The sequence below is a fragment of the Marmota marmota genome, unplaced genomic scaffold (genome assembly GCF_001458135.2).
Source record: "Marmota marmota marmota unplaced genomic scaffold, marMar, whole genome shotgun sequence".
Lineage (NCBI taxonomy): Eukaryota > Metazoa > Chordata > Mammalia > Rodentia > Sciuridae > Marmota > Marmota marmota.
The window spans coordinates 2,047,034-2,066,581 of NW_025999898.1; the positions used below are offsets into that span (position 1 = coordinate 2,047,034).

The 19,548-nt window shown below is 38.7% G+C and overlaps 1 protein-coding gene across 8 annotated transcripts in view; it reads left to right on the forward strand.

Annotated features, from left to right (window-relative positions):
- Depdc5 (DEP domain containing 5, GATOR1 subcomplex subunit) overlaps positions 1-19,548 on the forward strand; it is a 134,850-nt gene that overhangs the window by 49,198 nt on the left and 66,104 nt on the right. For 6 of the 8 annotated variants that reach the window (XM_048798292.1, XM_048798285.1, XM_048798286.1 and 3 more), the window contains 5 exons: positions 1,817-2,037; positions 3,347-3,550; positions 5,676-5,811; positions 6,880-6,977; positions 17,713-17,778. In XM_048798292.1, coding sequence (XP_048654249.1) covers positions 1,817-2,037; positions 3,347-3,550; positions 5,676-5,811; positions 6,880-6,977; positions 17,713-17,778 — 725 coding nt within the window. The remainder of the gene's footprint in view (positions 1-1,816; positions 2,038-3,346; positions 3,551-5,675; positions 5,812-6,879; positions 6,978-17,712; positions 17,779-19,548) is intronic. The other 2 variants (XM_048798289.1, XM_048798291.1) reach the window with 1 other exon arrangement.

Below are 19,548 nucleotides of genomic sequence, written 5' to 3' on the forward strand. Positions count from 1 at the left end.
CTTTTTTTTTTTTTTTTTTTTGAGTACAGGGGATTGAACTCAGGGGCACTCAATTACTGAGTCATCCCTAGCCCTGTTTTGTGTTTTATTTAGAGACAGGTTCTCACCGAGTTGCTTAGTGCCTTGCTAAGTTGCTGAGGCTGGCTTTGCAATTGTGATCCTCCTGTCGTAGCCTCCGGAGCCACTAGCATTACAGGCATGTGCCACTGTGCCTGGCTACAGACTGCTTTAATTGTTTTCTCTCTCTCATGTGGTAAACATATACTAGTATTCAAATATTTTACTTTTGAGCTGGGTACGATGGCACTGGGGATGTGGTTCAGTGGTTGAGCACCCCTGGGTTCAATCCCTGGTACGAAAAAATTTTACTTTTGAAGCAATGAACATGTAGTCAGAATTTGGCTCTGTTTAAGCTCTGATTTAAGACAAAATTCTTCCAGGCTGAAAGAAACAGCTCTGATGCCAAGTGTCCTATTGGTAAGATAATACTTTAATTGTAAGAGTTCACTTCCTTGTTAGGCTTCTCTCTTTTTCTTCTTTTCATCTTTCTAACTATGTTTCTTGAGATTTATCTCCCTTAGGGAGTTATATGTTTTAATGAGTATATTGTTTTTAATGTTTTAATTAAGAAAATATTCAAACATGCCCAAATAGACTAGTATCGTGAACAATTATTGACATGTTGCCCATCTTGTTTTATCATTTTCCCCCCACAATTTTGACTGGTGTGTTTTAATTTTTTTGGTGGTATTAGGAATTGAACCCAGGGGTTCTCTATCATTGAGCCATGTCCTCAGCCATTTTAATTTTGAGGCAGGTTTCTCTAATTTCCTTAGACTGACCTCAAATTTGTAATCTCCTACCCCCAGCTTCTGGGATTATAGGCATACACCACCATTCCTGGCTTACTGGAGTATTTTAAAACAAACACCAGGCCTGTTTCTCCACCTGAATGTACTTCAGTACATATCCCTAATAAAGAAGTTTTTGAAAATATTTTTTCAGTACCATTATCTTTAGTATCAAAATTAATATCAATTCCTTAATCTTTCATGTCCATATTCAGATTTCTCCGTTTTCTCTAAAAATTTTTTTTGCAATTAGTTTGTTTAAATTAGGATCTAACCAAGATTCACACATTCCATTTGGTCATAATATCTCTTTTAGTGACAGTAGAACATTTTGCTTTTTTTATTTAGCTAATTTTTAAAAAATAATATTAACTTTTCCTCTATTCTCTGAATTTTTGTAAACTGGCAGTTAGCTCTAAAAGCTTGATTATATTTCGGTTCCATTTGTAAGACAAGAAAATTTCTGAGCTGACACTGTGTATCTTTTCTTGTATCACCTGGCATCTTGTCCTATTATTCCACTTCTAGTGATGTAAGATTGATCAGTGGTGTCAGACTGGAGTAATCACTTCTTTACAATTGTGATCCCCGGACTTCTGCTATTTGAAAACTGGCATATGTGTCTCCCCTTTCTTTCTTTTTTTTTTTTTTTTTATTTTTAGTTGTAGATGAACACAATACTTTTATTTTATTTCTTTATTTTTACGTGGTGCTGAGGATCGAACCCAGGGCCTCGCGCGTGCTAGGCGGGCACTCTACCGCTGAGCCACAACCCCAGACCCTCTCCCCTTTCTTATACTACATATCAGACAGCTAAGGGCAACACCTCTGATCCATGACATTGGGTTTTCTTTGAGTAGAAAATACTTTCTTTAAGTACATTGAGTAGGTGATGGGTTTTGGAGTTTTAACTTGAGATGAGATAGGAGCCCTTGCTTGGTGGTGAGTTTTCTCTTACCTGGCAGGTCTGTGCGGGAGCGGGAGAATCACAATCGCAAGAGTGCCAGCTCTTGTGATGTCTCATCCAGTCCTTCCCTTCCGAGCCGTGCACTACCCACTGAGGAAGTAAGAAGCCAGGCTTCTGACGACAGCTCCCTGGGCAAAAGTGCCAACATCCTGATGATCCCACATCCCCACCTGCACCAGTATGAAGTCAGCAGCTCCTTGGGCTACACCAGCACTCGAGGTGAGAGTGCTGAAGCACAGGCAGAGCTGGGTAAAGCTGGGGATAGTTTCCTTATTATAGTAGGTGTTGAAAGTGGCAGAGAGTGGTCAGATTGGGTAAAACATCCCTTATCTTAATTATTTCCATGTCAATGCAATGGGTACTAATCAGATTAGGTGTTAGGAATGTGTGTATTATACTATTTTTTAAGAAAAACTTTACTGTGTTTGTCTTCTTATTTCCATTTGGTTCTATAATTGTGTCATACTCAGAATGGAGATCATGCATGGAGATAATTGTGTACCAGGCCTGGAAGATATGTCACTTCTACCCGTGTTCTGTTAGCAGGAACTAATTCATGTAACTTTAGTGCAAAAGCACAGGGAATTGTAATCATTTGGGATTAGTGAACAATTTATTAACTCTGCCAGGGTCTGCCCTTCTGGTTCACCAGAATATGTGTATCTTTATATATATATTCTGCTTTACTATATATATATATATATGTGTGTGTGTGTGTGTGTGTGTGTGTGTATATATATATATATAATTTATGTTTGTTGAATGATTATACTGGGAATTGAAACCAAGAGTGCTTTACCACTGAGCTATGTTTGCACTTCTTTTTGTTTTTTATTTTGAAACAGGGTCTTGCAGAGTTACTAAGGTTAGCCTTGAACTGACAATCCTCCTGTCTCAGCCTTCTGAGTCACTGGGATTACAGGTGTATACCACTATGCCTGGCTTAAATATTTATTTTTATTGTTTCTTCCACATAAAGAATACACTTATCCTATCAGGTATGCTGGCACACACCTGTAATCCCAGCACCCTTGGGAGTCTGAGGCAAGAGGATTGCAAATTCGAGGCCAGCCTTAGCAACGTGATGATACTCTTTCTCCAAATAAAAAGGACTGGGGATGTAGCTCAGTGGTAAAGCCCTGTTGGGTTCAATCCCTAGTATCCTCCTGTGGTCCCCAAAGAAAAATATACTCAACCTGTCCCTAATGGAAACAACTAAAATTCCATTATTTAGTTACTGTATCTAGGTAAAAGACCAGGGTCTCCAGGTGATGTGTGGTTTTCCCCTTTGGGTTTGTAATTCACTGGGCCAGTATTTCAAGAGTGAAAATCCCCTTCTCCTAAGTATTTAAAAAATTAAACATGTTAAATTTGTGTATGTTTTTTAGCAGTTTTACTCATTTCTGTCACTTTCTGACATTTATGATGTCCAAAATTCTTGTCAACCTCAGCTATTAGTACACCTAGTTTTGGTTTCATTGTGGTTCTATAATTTGTCTTTGTGGCTCAACTCCATGATAACTTTCAGATGTCCTGGAGAACATGATGGAGCCACCACAGCGAGACTCCAGTGCACCAGGGAGGTTTCATGTAGGCAGTGCAGAGTCCATGCTACATGTTCGACCTGGTGGATACACACCCCAGAGAGCGCTGATTAACCCCTTTGCCCCCTCACGGATGCCTATGAAGCTCACGTCCAATAGAAGACGTTGGATGCACACTTTTCCTGTGGGTAAGTGGGTAAGGAAAGTGCCTTGAACTAGGAGTTCTTGGCCCCACTCTTCCATATTAATCGACTATGTGACTTTTGTTAAGTGCTTCTACTTTTCTGAACCTTTGTCACCAGTGAAATGGGGATAAACTTGACAATATCAGGGGTTCTTTTGAGGATTCTTGAAGATGTATTTGGGAATAGGCTTTGTACCTCACTAGGTATATTAACCTAAGGACTCTTTTTTCCCCCCTATTTGAAAAGGTCTATGCTTTGCCACCTACTTTCTTTCTTAAGGCCTAAAGTCTCTTCATTCTTTTTTCTTTTTGTTCTCTCTGTATATTGATCTTATTGTCTTTGTTATAAGATTATGTCTTCTCTTAGAGGTTTCTGATAACTGAAGAAAAAAAGATATGTGTGTGTGTGTGTGTGTATATATATATATTATATATACATTTGGTGTTGGGGATTAAACCCAGGGGTGCTTTACTATTGAGTTACATCCCCAATTCTTTTTATTTATTTTTTATTTTTCTAAATTTTGAGGTAGGGTCTTGCTAAATTCCTTAGAGCCTTGCCACATTGCTGAGGCTGTCCTCAAACTTGCATCTCCTGTCTTACCCTCCCAAGTTGCTGGAATTACAGGCATGTGCCAGTGTGTCCAGGTTTGAAGAAATTTTTTTAAAAATTCAATTTTTTCCCTAGGCCATTCTTTTTTTAAAAAAATACTTTTATTTATTTATTTATTTTTATGTGGTGCTGAGGACATTCTTTTTGATCTGTCTTCTGTTGTCAAGAAGATGATGGCAAGGTTTTATAAAGCTGTAACTAAAATTAAACTTCAGATTAATCAGCTCTTACTGGGTTAAGAAGTAACATGAATTACCTCCATATTTTTTTTTTTTTTTTTTGGTACCGGGGATTGAACTCAGTGACACTTGACCACTGAGCGACATCCCCAGCCCTGTTTTGTATTTTATTTAGAGACAGAGTCCCGCTGAGTTGCTTAGCACCTTGCCATTGCTGAGGCTGTCTTTGAACTCTTGATCATCCTGCCTCAGTCTCCTGAGCCGCTGGGATTATAAACCTGCGCCACCGTGCCTGATGCTCCAGTTTTTTTTTTTTTTTTTTTTAAATGGAAAGCATCCTGCTGAATGCTTGGAAGTATCTGTTTTCTTTTTGCACTTTCTTTTACTGTTTAAAAGTTTAAAAAATGAGAAATGAATCTGGTTAATTTGATTAAAATTGGAGGTCATTCCCAAATCTCTTCTACCCTCTTATAGCAGAGAAAAGATAACAAGAGATAATGAGACTACTTGCTTCTTTCTGCTGTCTTTTCTCTCCGTGTTTTCCCCATTGGTTTGCTTTGAGACCTCTTGAGAGAACTTTCTTCTGTGACCCTCAACTCTTCCAGCTTCTGTGCTTTTTCCTCCTTGCACCCTTCACAGTTACTAAAACAACAGTCTCCAAACAATGTTGACTTTGTTTCATCCTCTTTTCCATTTGATTCTCTAATAGCTAAGGCCCTCCATTGCTAGGCTCCTCAACTTCCTCTCTCCTCAACTTCCTGTCTTCTTATTTTCCTCTTCAGAGACACTATCCTTTCCCAACTAAATGCTGATGTCATTTCTCCTACCCTTTTCCTTCAACCCCTGTTAATCTTGTTTAACACTTAGCTCTAAAATCTCTGTTTCTAGGAAACTTATTTAAATAGATTTGGCTAATTCTGATCTCTCATGCTCTTTTTTGCACTTCAGAATCTTCTGCTTCTTAGAATCACTTGTTATTTTCTTAAGTATTAATAGAGTCATTTGATATTTCATTCATGTTTTCTTCTCATTTAGTTTGTGTTAATTCTCCTGTACTTCTGTATTTCTCTGTATCTCTGTTAGCATGCATGAGACAGAGGCTTCTGAAATGTTAACAGATTAAGCAGGATGATAAACATGAGGTTCCTTAGTAGCACCAATCTTGCTTGGAGGGGGAGGTGTTCTTTCTGGGAACCAGAGGATTCCTTTTATAATGTTCTTTTGTGGTGTGCCCTTTGTTGAGTTTCCTAATACCTATATCCCTTCTGCTGGTAAGAAGGAAGATTGCCGTTAAGTACATAGAACTAACCATCCTTTGTGGTTCTTTGTCTGGGTAGGACCATCTGGAGAGGCCATTCAGATCCATCATCAGACCCGGCAGAATATGGCGGAGCTGCAGGGCAGTGGGCAGAGGGATCCAACTCACTCCTCTGCAGAGCTGTTGGAGTTAGCATATCATGAAGCAGCTGGAAGGTGAGAATGTGCACAGGGCTCTGGAAGGTAACCTCAGGACACTCTTGGCACCCAGGATAATGTGCAAAACAGACTACTCACAAAGTATCATGTTTATAAGACTTGAAAAGGTAATATGAGGTCTTCTTCAGCCACTTCCTGGATGAAATATAAAGCCAACTGCTTGACATTTTTGCCTGTGGTATTACCTAGACCCTGATTTAGGTTCATTTTGAGGTTGCACTTTGTAAACCTTAAACCTTAGTCAAGGATGCAAACAAGAGAGAAAGGGCTTTGAATTTGGGGTACTGAGACAGGTATATGCTGTCATTTTGGGCAGTGTCCCTGTGACTTGTCATTTTGATCACTAAGAAATTTCACTGTTGAGTTTAAAAGAAGTTAATGGGAAAAAAAATGAGATTAAGGCCTCGTTTTTTTATGGAAAAAAGTCTTTTTGAACCAGAGTCTGAATGTGTTTATAAGGCATCTAAAGATAGTCAGTGTAGGAAGAAAGTCATTTAAGACTTGACAAGCATGAGCCCAGGTTATACTTATACTCACTGTTTCTGTATTGTTTGGAAACACTTGCAAAAAGTGGTCTTTGCCCCTACCCCCACCCCTACTTTTTGGTGCTAGGGATCAAACACAGGGCCTGGTGCATACTAGGCAAGTGCAAACCCCTGCCCTCTTTGGCCTCTCTTTTAGTCACCTTGACATCTTGTGGGTTGGCTGAGTGCTCAGGGCAGAGTGTGGCCCTCTTTACCACATTAACCCTGGTATACCTATTCAAACATCTCACATGCATCCTTGTCAGTCAGAGGGAGGCAGAAGACAGAAAGGTCTGGTGGTCTAACATGGCTATAGGAAAGTGGCCAGAGTGCCAGGGGAAGAGGCCATAGCTGGCACACAATGAAGCATCTTCACCTGATGGCTAGAGATATGGATCCCAAGGATTGTCAGTCTCTGGGGCTAAATTTCAGGCCTGTTTCATGACTTCTCTACCTAACATCCCCACTGGGGTATAGGGTAAGCAGGAGAAAGAGTTGATGATGTTCATTAAGCCAGGTGGCTGGGCTCTGTTCTCTGCAGGCACAGCACTTCCCGCCAGCCTGGTGACAGCTTGTCCTTCTTGAACTTCAGTGGAACAGAAGAACTTTCTGTCAGCCTGCTTAGCAACAGTGGTGCAGGTAACTCACCCAAGGACTAATAGAGTCAGTATGCTTGGAGCAGCTCACATCCAGAAAGTGATATGATGTCCAGGAAAGTCAGGGTCATGCCTGTTTTGGGATCATTCAGCCACAATTTTGGTGACCTGTTTAGAACCAGTGCTGTATAATCTATGGAATTATAAATGGGCTGCATGGTACATTTTTAGCTGGGAACATATTGTTTAAGCCTCATTTGTTGTCAGGGAGTCATGACTGAGGGCTACCTGATGTGAATGGAGGGCAGCACCAAGGCCAGGAATGGTCTCTGTTCTAGAGGAGCTTTCAGTTGTTGGAGGTCAGGGAACAAACCCATCCTCTTACAGTCAGGAGAGACTCCAAAGGGAGCAGTGTGGTTCCAATTATATGATCAAAAAAGAGAAAGGTGATGTAGTTGTTAAGAGAAGTGAGTATGCATGTCAGGCACAAAGGGGTAGAATTTGGTTGAGTAGAGAGTTAGAACGTGAGGATTCCAAGTGCAGTTGGTAGGAACTTGGTTTTGTTGTTTCTTGAATTACTTTTATATCCATTTTCTTATACAGTCATCCCAGTAGAGCATAAATTACTAAATATATTTTACATATGGGTAACTTAATGCCTAGAGATATAGAGATGTTAAATTAATCTCTCATACCAACTACCAGGTATCTTGACTCAGATTGTTGTCCTCATTTGACCATTTTATTCAGAGTACTTTTTTTTAAAAAATATATTTACTGCATCTATTAATAATAAAATAGTACATCTTGGAAAAATCTGAAAAATTCAAATAAGTGACATATTTTATCAATGATTTTGTACCCATAATAATAAGAAAATGTCACATCCTGGAAAAATGTAAATTGATGTCACATTTTTCTCTACCCCTAATGATTGTTAAGGAAATGTCACATCTTGGCAAAATTTGGAAATTGTAAAATCAATGACATATTCTGAATCCATAGTAATGAGAAAAATTGCAATAAAAGATGACCCAGAGAAAGCTGCATTAGAGCTTTCTCTCTGGAGATTGCTCAAAAAAAAAAAAAAAAAAAAAAAAAAAAAANATTTTTATGTGGTGCTGAGGATCGAACCCAGTGCCTCACATATGCAAGGCAAGTGCTCTACCACTGAGCTATAACCCCAGCCCCTCAGAGTACTTTTTAAGGGTACAGGGGAACATAAGATTGGATAGGCAGAGGCAGTTTCTATAGAGCCTCAGAGGATAGGTATTATACAAAATGAGTGTGAAAACATTACAAGTGGAAAAAAATGGAGCTGCTATTTCATGCTTTAATATTCTGTAAGCAGACTTGCATTTCATATATTTGGTTTAAGGAAGTTGTAGTGAAAATAAGTTTTATAAAATTTGTTAATGATGATTTTCTTCATTTATTGGTAGATTTATTCAGCAGTATTCCTAGAGACCTATGGCTGAGGCTTGGAAATGGGGTTGGCATTACAAGAATCCCAAATGATTAGAAACTCATTCATTCATTAATTCACTTTAAATGAGAAAACTCATTTAATTCATTTCATTAACTTTTTGGTACTGAGGATTAAACCCAGTAGTGCTTTACTCTGAACTATGTCACTAGTCCTTTTACTTTGTTATTTTATTTTTTAAAAAGAATTTTAACTTTTATTTTATTCTTTTAAAAAATATTTATTTTTAAGAAGTATTTGGATACAATACTTTTATTTTATTTATTTATTTTTATGTGTTGCTGAGGATTGAGCTCAGGGCCTCACACGTGCTAGATGAGTGCTTTATCGCTGAGCCAAAACCCCAGCCCATCTTTTTTTTTTTTAAAATGTGGTGCTAAGGATTGAACCCAGTGCCTCACGTGCTAGGCAAGCACTCTATCACTGAACTATAGCCCCACCCCTACTTTATTATTTTTGAGATGGGGGGTTTTGCTGATTTGCTGAGGGTCTCTCTAAGTGACTGTGGCTGACCTCAAACTTGTAGTCCTGCTGCCTCAGCCTCCCAAGTTGTTGGGATTATAGGCATGTGCCACTGTGCCTGGTATTCTTTTCTTTCTTTATATATTTGGTACTGGGGATTGAACTGTGGGGTGTTTTACCACTGAGCTATGTCCCCAGTCCCTTTTTATTTTTTATTTTGAGACAGGGCCTCACTAAGTTGCTCAAGGTGGTAACCTCACACTTGGTAATCTTCCTACTTCAGGCCCCCAAGTATTTGGGACTGTAGGCATATATCACTGTGCCTGGCTTCATTGATTTTAAATGAGAAAACAAATTGAATACAAGTTTGGTGATAAAAAGATACTTAAAAATGTTATCTTGGGGGCTGGGGTTGTGGCTCAGTGGTAGATCGCTTGCCTGGCATGCGCTAGGCCCTGGGTTTGATCCTCAGCACCACATAAAAATAAATAAATAAAATTAAGGTATTGGATCCAACTACAACTAAAAAATTTAAAAAAAAAATGTTATCTTGCTGCCAAACCAGTGCATTCAGAATGTTAATAAGGCATGTTTTTAATGCTTTGCTAAACCAAGGAGCCATTTTTTTAGGAATTCAGAGTTTGAGCTACCTGCATTGTTTGGGGTAGAGTTCCACTGCTCTGGGGCTCCCTAGAGTGTACCATCAGCTAGTTTTTCTGGTGACCTGAAGTAGGGAGAATTAATTAGATTGAGATGGTAGCAGCACCAAGATCTATTCAGATTAGTGTTGTGATTTGGGGTAGCCCAGATGATTCTCTATATGTATCTTTTGGAATTTTGCAGTCTATCCTGGGGAAAACAGTGAGCTTTCAAAGAATCGTTATTTGGGAATGGTTGTGGAAGATCCTCAGATGATACCATCATGGAATCCTCTCAGGTTCCCTGGTGCACACACAGGGAAAAAAAAAAGCATTTGCTGTAACCTGTACCTCTGGTTTTGCCTCCTACCTCTTGGGCTCCTGAATTGTGGGTCTGCCTAATTCTGGACTTGGATGACTCCCAGATGCCTCATCCTTAATGTGTTTTCAACTGAATTCACATCTAGCCATCCCCCAACCCACCCTTCCTCCTCTGTTGCCTCTTTCTTCTGACATTGGCTCATCTACTGTCTCACTGCTTTTGTTCAGGTTCCTATGGTCTGGCCAGGATTATTGCAGTAGCCTTCTAAATGATCTTTCTCATTTCTTGTCTGTTCTGATTCATCTTCCATACTGTCACCAGTGAGATATTTCCAAATGCAAATATGATCAGCTTTCACTTCACAAATAGAAACCCTTCAGTGTTTCTTTCTTTTTTGGCAGTGCTGTAGATTGAACCTAGGACTTCATGCATGCTAGTCAACCACTGTACTACTGAGCTATATCCCTAGCCCTTCAGTGGTTCTTCATGATTTGTAATGCTAGCCATTACTTGACTCCTGCCTACCTTTGTATTTTCATCTGCCTCCACTTCCTCATAGCATTGTATGTTAAAGAGTACAGGTTCTAGAATCTTAGGACATGAGGCCTGAATCTACCTCATGAGCACTGAGGCCCTTGGGATAGTTACCTAACCTCTGTATAAGTCAGTTTTTCCATTATTATAATACTTATAATATTAAATGTGATGATCCACATGCATGCTTAAGACAGTGCCAGGAACACATGGTGTGTGTTCATCAAATATGTACTATTATTGTTATTGTATGACCATATTTTATATTCTAGCCATTGCTTGTGATCTCTCAAAAGAACTATGTTCTCATATTCCTTTACATAGTCTAGTCTTTCTGTATAGAATATGCTTCTTCCTTGTCTTCAGTCCCTGATTCTGTGTGGCAAATGTCCACTCAATCTTTATAGTCCAATCATAACTCCTCATTGAACCCCACCCTAGTGGTTCCCTTTCTTCCTTATGTCCTCCCAAGAGATTTTAGACATGTTTCTGCAACTCCTTGTGCACAACCCAACTTATTTCTCTAAACACCATGATGTCACTGTTTCCATGTTTTTCTCCCCACTAGACTGAGCTTATCTTTACTCATTTCCCTCTAGTGTTTAGCACATTTATTGACAATAGAATCCGTATTTCAAGACCCAGATGTTATATGTAAAAAGCATTTGAATAATTCACAGAATTATTTTTTAATTGGTATTTGAGTGTTTGCTTATATATCTAACTTCTTATTAAGATTGTGGACTCCCTTCAGTTATTTTAGTCAGGGTGATATAGTTAAGTGGCATTACCCTTAACCTTGCCCAGTCCCCTTATGGTCTGTATCATATGTTCAGAGGGGGCCAGAGAACATCAGGAGTTAGGCTGTAGCCACGTGGGAATTGAACTCCCATCTTTGACACTGGCTACCTGATCAATTATGTTAGTAAATCAGAAATAATTTAGAAAAAAATCATCCTAATTTTTCTTGCCCTGTGCAACAACCAGTGTTTCAGTCTTTTCTTTTTTCTTTTTTTTTTTTTTCTGCTGCAACTAAAGGACCAGACCAGAACAACTGTGGAAGAGGAAAGGTTTATTTATGGTCTCACAATTTCAGAGGTCTCAATCCATAGACAGCAGACTCCATTCCTTGGGCTCATGGCAGAAGAATGTGGCAGAGGGAAGCAGCTCACATGTTGATCATAAAGCAAAGAGAGATATCTCCACTTACCAGATACAAATATATACCCCAAAGCCACACCCCAATTGCTGTGTCCTCTAGCCACACCCTACCACTTCAGGTACCACTCAGTTAATCCTTATCAGGGGATTAATTCACTGCTTGGATTAAGACTCCCATAATACAATCATTTCTCTTACAAACCTTCTTGCATTGTCTCACACATGAGCTTTTGGGGAACACCTTACCTCTAAACCATAACAACCAGTTAATATCAGATCTGTCTTAGGCTATGTGAACCCTACCTTCACCAGTCCTAGCATGGTACAAAGTCCTGCCATCTTTTATTTGGATATAGTAGCTTGCTAACTGGTTGCAGCTTTCTCCTTTGCCCTTTCATATATTATATTTTCTTTTTTAAACATTTTTATTTGCAGACGGACATAATAACTTTATTTAATTTATTTATTTTTTTATGTTGTGCTGAGGATTGAACCCAGTGCCTCCCATGTGCTAGGTGAGTGCTCTACCACTGAGCCACAACCCCAGCCCTCATATATATAGTATATTTTCAACACAGCAATTTGGAGTGAGCATTCTAAAATAGAAGTCAGATTTTGAGTTGGTAGAGTGCTTGCCTTACATGCACAAGGCCCTGGGTTCAATCCCCAGCACCATAAAATAAATAAATAAATAAATAAATAAATAAATAAATAAATAAAATAAAAAGGGCTCAGAGGGGTGCAAGTCTGTAATCCCAGCCGCTTGGGAAGCTGAGGCTGGAGGATCGATCCCCAATTCAAAGCCAGCCTCAGCAATTTAGCAAGACCCTAAACAACTCAGCAAGACCCTGTCTGTAAATAAAATATTTAAAAAAGGACAAAAAAAAAGTCAGATTTTGACACTTATATACACAAAACCCTCCAAGGACTTCCCAGCTCACTTGGAATAAAAGCCATGGCATCATGGTAATTGACAGATATCCTAGAGTTGTACTTCTCCAGGTTAGTCTCAGATTGCATCTCCTGGTTTCCCCTCTCACTTCACTTTAGTGGTTCCCAAATAGACCATGCACACTCCGAATCTCTAGTCCTTTCTCTTGCTGTCCTCTCTGCTGTTCTCTTATTCCAAAGAGCCTCACAGCTAAGATCCATATGTCTGATTTTACCCAGAACATTTTTTTTTTTTCCGGGGTGGGGAGACCAGGGATTGAACTCAGAGGTATTTGGCCTCTGAGCCACATCCCTAGCCCTATATTGTATTTTATTTAGAGACTGGGTCTCACTGAGTTGCTTAGTGCCTTGCTATTGCTGAGGCTGGCTTTGAGCTCGCAGTCCTCCTGACTCAGCCTCCTGAGCCACTGGGATTACAGGTGTGCTCCACCATGCCGAGCCCAGAACAGTTTTGAACTTGTTGACTTGTATAATTATTAATAGTGTCCCCTTTCATTCTCATGGGTGTCCTGGATTATAGAAGTTATGTTGACATCCCCCACATCTCCTCTAGCTTACTCTTTTACTTCCTTCAAGTCTTGCCTGAATTGCCACACTCTACATCAGAATTCTTCATGTATCCTCCCTACCTAATATTTCTCCTTATCATCACCTGACATACTAGATTTTTTTTTTTACTTTTGTATTCTTATTGTTAGATCCATGAGGATGAGGATTTTTGTTTTACTTATGGCTGTACCTCTAGAGCTTAAAACAGTTCTGGCACATGGTAGATAGTTGGTAGACATATGGTAAAGTAGATAGTTGAGTGAATGCTAGAAGCCTTAGGTAAGCTTTTTCTCACTGAAGCATGATTTAATTTTTCTTCTAATGCTTTTCTTAAACCTTGTTGAACAATTAAACTGGATTTGTTTCTTCAAGGACTTGGGCATTCTTTTTTTTTTTAAACTTTTTAAGCATTTATTTTCTAGGTGTAGATGGACACAACACAATGCCTTTATTTTTATGTGGTGCTGAGGATCGAACCTGGGTCCTGTCAGTGCTAGGCAAGCGCTCTACCTCTGAGCCACAATCCCAGCCCCTGGCATTCTTTTTAAGTAGCTTTCTTTACAAGCTGTCCTCAATTTTCATGGAATATGGTTTGCTATCTTCAAACTGTGAACCCTCCCCAAAATGTTTATTTAACTCTATCCACTGTGCTAAGTTCTGAGAAGAAACAAAATCCCATGTAGCTGGAATTACTGGTATATACCATTGTGCTGGTATATTTTAAATTTACATATAAGACACCAAATTTCCAGACCTCAGGGTGCTCTGGCTTGTCATTCCTTTGGGATTCTACTTGAAGCAGCTCCCATGTAGAGTAGTAGCTATGAAAGGAAAGCCCTCTGGATCTCTACTAAATTAGGATGTGTTAGATGGGGGACTGTGCTGCAATGAAAGTGACATGGATCCGAGCCTTCGAGTTGAGCTTTCAGTATTTGCTGAGCCTCTGTTGCTGTTGCTCCTACTTCTTTCTTTCTGCTTCCCCTTCCTTCCTTCCTTCCTTCCTTCCTTCCTTCGCCCTTTTCCTCCTTCCTCCTCCTCCTCCTCCTCTTCCTCCTCCTCCTCCTCCTTCTTCTTCTTCTTCTTTTTTTTTTTTTTGCGGTGATGATGATCAAATCTAGGTCCACAAGCATGATAGGCAAACTCTCTACCTCTGAAGTACACCTACAGGGAGCCTCAGATTCTTTATCTACATAATGAGCGCAAAGATCCTCACTCATCTGCCCCTCACAGAATAGTTATAAGGAACAAATGTACGTTGGGTTCGTTTAGGGTAAGATTGCCATATAGAGTCCTTGTTTTGGAATGAGGTGGAGTGGAGTGTAAGTATACATCCGGTTCACATTTCATTTATTAACAAAAAGAAGAAGAAACCAGAAAAGACAAAAGAAAACCTCATGTGTGACTCTACCTTTACCTCCTCAGACTTGACAGATCACACCAAACCCAGATACTTAAGTATGACTCAAATTTTCTTTTGCATTTGAACATGATTCATGAATCCTGACTCATAAGAGTAACATCTCTGTGGGTTTCTCTCCTGACTCTGTTGAATTTCGTTTTGAGTGTGGTTGGTGGTGGCCTCAGAGCCATGCCCTTCACTTATTTTTCACTGTGGTCCCCAGCAGGGGCCAGTGCATTGGGCAGATTGTTTCCTTTCCTTTCTGTTTCATTCCTACCTTCCTTCTTCTCTTTCTTTCCCCTTCCTTCTTTCCTTCTCTCCCTCCCTTCCTTCCTGTTTTTTTTGGTACCAGGGATTGAATCCAGGGGTGCTTAACCCCACATCCCCAGCCCTTTTTTGTATTTTATTTAGGGACAGAGTCTCACTGAGTTGATTAGGGCCTTGCTAATTTGCTGAAGCTGGCTTTGAACTCAGGATGCTCCTGCCTTAGCCTCTTGAGCCTTTGGGATTATAGGTGTGTGCCACCCGGCTCTTCCTATTTTTTAAAAAACATTATTTGGCAGTATTGGGGATTGAACCTAGCTAGGGCTAATCTGCCATTGAATTATAGCCCAGCCTTTTTTTTTAAAATTTTTTGAAGTAGTAATAGTAGGGTGCTCGGCCACTGAACTATGCCCCCAGTCCTTTTTATTTTTTAGACACAAGGCCTCACTAAGTTGCCAAAGATAGTCTAGAACTTGCTAGCCTCCTATCTCAACCTCCCATGTAGCTGGAATTACTGGTGTATACCATTGTGCTGGTATATTTTAAATTTACATATAGTAAAATTTTCTCTTTTTAGCATATAGTTCTATGAGTTTGATAAATTCAGAGCCACATACCCATCAACAAATACATCAAAATACAGAACTTTTTCATGAATCCCCAGAATTCTTTCTTGTTGCCTTTTTATTTTTTAAATTTTTTACTTAAAAAATATATATGTGTGTATGTGTATATATATACATACACATACACACACACATATGCATGCATGCACGCACGCGCACACATACGTGTGTGTGTGTGTATGTGTGTGTGTATATGTATATATTTAGTCGTAGCTGGACACAATGCCTTTATTTTATTTATTTTTATACGGTGCTAAGGATTGAACCCAGTGCCTCGCACGAGCTAGACAAGTGCTCTACTGCTGAGCCACAACCCCTTTTTATATTTGATCCCTTTCCTGTCTCCTAGCAACCATAAATCTGTTCTCTGTCCCTCTAGTTTTATATTTCTCAGCATGTTGGAATCATACACTGTGTAGCTCTGAGTCTGGCTTCTTTCACTCATCTAATGCATTTGAGATTCATCCAGTTGTTGCATACATCAGTAGTTCATTACTTTTTATTTCCAAGTAGTATTCCATTGTGTGGATATAGTGCAGTTTGTTTATCTCTTCACCATTTGAAAGACATTTGTGTTTTTTTTACAGGTTTTGGCAACTATGAATAAAGCTGCTTTAAACATTGATATAATTTTGCATCAACAAACTTTGTATGAGCATAAGTTTTTATTTCTCTTATGTAAAGTCATATGAGTGGGAGTAAGTCATACAAACTGTTTTCCTAAGTGGTGTATCATTTAGTATTCCTACCAGCAATGTATAAGAATTTTCGTTGCTCCACATCTTTGTCAGTAGTTGCTATGATTAATTATTTTTTAAATATTTTTTTTATACCTTTATTTTATTTATTTATTTTTACGTGGTGCTGAGGATTGAACCCAGCACCTCGCAACTGCTGGGTGAGTGCTCTAGCGCTGAGCTACAACCCCAGCCCTGATCAGTCATGGTTCTAAAATATTTTTTTTATTTTTAGTTATAGTTGGATACAATACCTTTATTTTTTTTATCTATTTTTATGTGGCCTCACACATGCTAGGCGAGTGCTCTACTGCTCAGCCACAAATCCCAGCTCCTGATCAGTCATTTTTAATCATTAATTTTGGTGTATAGAGCTATCTCGCTGTGCTTTTTTATTTATTTAAGTTTTTTTTGTAGCTGTAGATAAACAGAATGCCTTCATATTATTTATTTATTTAAATATTTTTAGTTGTCGATGAACCTTTATTTTATTCATTTTTATATGGTGCTGAGAATCAAACCCAGTGCCTCACACATACTAGGCAAGCACTCCACCACTGAGTCACAACCCTAGCCCCTATTTTATTTATTTTTATGTGGTGCTAAGAATTGAACCCAGTGTCACATATGCTAGGCAAGTGTTCTACCACTGAGCTACAGACCCAGCCCCTGATTGTGCTTTTAATTTGCTGTTTCCTTAACGACTAATGATGTTGAATATGTTTGTATGTGCTCATTCACCTTCGTTTATCCCATGATGAATTGTCTGTTCAAATCTTTTGCCCATTTATTCAGTGGGTTTGAGTTTTTGTGGTCTTGAGTTGTGAGAGTTCTCTGAATATTCTGGATATAAGTTCTTTCCCAGAGAACATGATTTGTGCATGCTCTCTCTCAAGCTTGTTTTTCCTAAGATTTCACAAGGAATTTATAAATAGTTGTTCTCATTATAAAATAAGATTCAAATAACACAAAAGAATTTAGAGTAAAAATCACAAGTTCTCTTTTACTTTCTGCCATCTTTAGCTTTCTTTTTTGGGATAACCACTGTTGATAGTTTGTTGAGGATCTTTTCAATTCTTTTTATGGTACTATAAGTACTATTATGTGTTTTAAAATTAGTTGTATTACTTTTTAGTCAGTTAGTAGCATTTCAAAGAATGTCTGTTTCCCTTTTCAGCCCAGTTGTAGGTAGAAATATTGTTATTCTCTTAAAATAGTGAGTTTCGATGTCTTATGTCATATTCTAGAAAGCCATGATTTGGGGAGGAATTCTAGTAGATAAGGATGAATTATGAGTGGACTAAATTTAAATAGGTCTTTTTAGATTTGCTAAAAATTGCTGTGATTAGTTGAAATGATTTCGTAATGTGTTCATTTTCTTTAAAAAAGTAGTGGGTTGCTTTGCTAAAAAGTCTCATTTGGCAAAGAATGATATTAATAAAACCTTAAAGTTCTGATTCGTTCCCGAGTTTTATTTTGTTCATTTTTTCTTTGATCCTTTTGCACTGTTTGAAATCCTTAGCCTAGAATTGACACTTAATTATCATTTTTATTTTTAGCTTGAATTTGGAGCCTTTTAAAAGTATAACTGGGAGAACTCTTTTGCAAAATGAGCTTCATTCAGACAAGCTGTTTTTATCTTTCCATAGGTACGAATCCTAGGATTCAGAATAAGGATTCTCTAGAGGACAATGTTTCTACCTCTCCAGACCCAAGTAAGAGGGTGGGCAACTGCTAGCAGGAGGTAGATGTTAGGGTTTATGGGATGTTCAGAGCATGAGGAAGAAAGAAAAAGCCCTGTGGGAAGAGAATGGTTTAGAAGTCCATACTCTGTGGGGTACAGGAAAGCAATGAGTGAGGGAGGTTTGTTTGGTTTCTCTGATGTGAAATGAGAGAGGTGTGGCCCAAGACTTGTTTCAAAATGTAATTCAGTGCACATGGAAAAGGTAACAGATTTACTCATAGGCCTCTTGTGCCAGTCTAGATCTGGCATTAGCTCTTAAATGCCTAATGATGGCTCTAGAAAAAAATTGCAAAGAAATAATAGGCAATTACTGGAACTCCTTACACACCTGTAGATGATGATATTTGATAGTTTGTACTCATTTTGGCCATTCTTGTCAACTTAAATAGATGTACAGTAAGAGAACATCTTATCTACAGTCACAAAATAGCAGGAAAAAAAAATCCTGCCACCTCATAAACTTCATTTTGCTTGACTATGACCAATGGATATACATCAATGAGTCTTTTTGTCTACATTTTTTGATTAACTTAATCCTTTTATTATATCTTTAGGTCCTGAATTGTCATTTTAAATTCCTCTATGAAACATATTACATATGTTGGTTAGAGTAATCATTTCTTATGTGTGACCATTTAGACGGTTTCCAATTTTTTTTTTTAGTGATGGCATATAATGAAGGTATAGTGAATGGCAGAGGGTATATTTTTTTCTTTCGGTTTATGATTGGCAGATTGATTATTTTCTAAAAAGCTGCGAGCAATGAAAAGATGGATTTTGTTATCTACTTATTATTTCGGGGTAGACCTCCTTAGAGGCCTTCTTTCAGGACCAGAATGTATGGGGTACAAGAGGCCACAGTTTTTCTCCCAGGGAAGAACATCATTAAACTAAGACTCTGAAGCCTTTTCAATGTGGGCTTTAGGACCAGGCATTTTGGTGTATTTTGGTGTGTGCCCAGCAGAAAGCATTTTTACAGGTTTTTTATAATCCCAAGGATTGGTAGGCTGATGAGGGTCAACATGACTTACAAGGCTAAAAGATATAGATGACTTTTATTCCTGGCCTCCCCACCATGGCTTTGATCAGATTTCTCTATTCTCCTGTATCTATCTAGGAAGTAGGAATAAGTTTAGCTCCTTGTCTACCATGGGGGAAACTGGGGTGATTATTTTGGCTATTCTGTGCTGAAGTATTAATGAGTTAATAAGACTGCGTAGACCATGAAGGTGATCCTAAGAGAGTTTAATCATCTTCCCCACTTCAGTGGTGCTACATGGGGCATCTTCTCACTGTGATTTAGCACACAGGTCTTCCTCATCCATGTGAGGGTGATGTGAGGGCAGATGAGGCAACCATGTCATTAGCTGTAATCACTATATAAATATGAGTTGTGAAGAGCCCACTCAAGACCCAGAGGCAAGGCACAAAATTTTTTTCTTCCATATTGCTTGTCTTATAGAGACTTTGAAAATAATCTTTACTTAAAAAGATGTTACTTAAAGATTAAGACAGGTGTGGAGGCTTATTTCCACTGGTTCAGGAAGCTGAGGCAGGAAGACTGCAAGTTCAAAGTCAACCTCAGCAGCTTAGTGAGGCATTAAACAACTCAGCAACACCCTGTCTCTAGATAAAATATATATATAAAAAAGAACGGGGTGTATGTGCTGGGAATGTGGCTCAATGGTTAAGTGCCCCTGGGTTTAATCCCTGGTACTGAAAAAAAAAAAAAAAAAAAAAA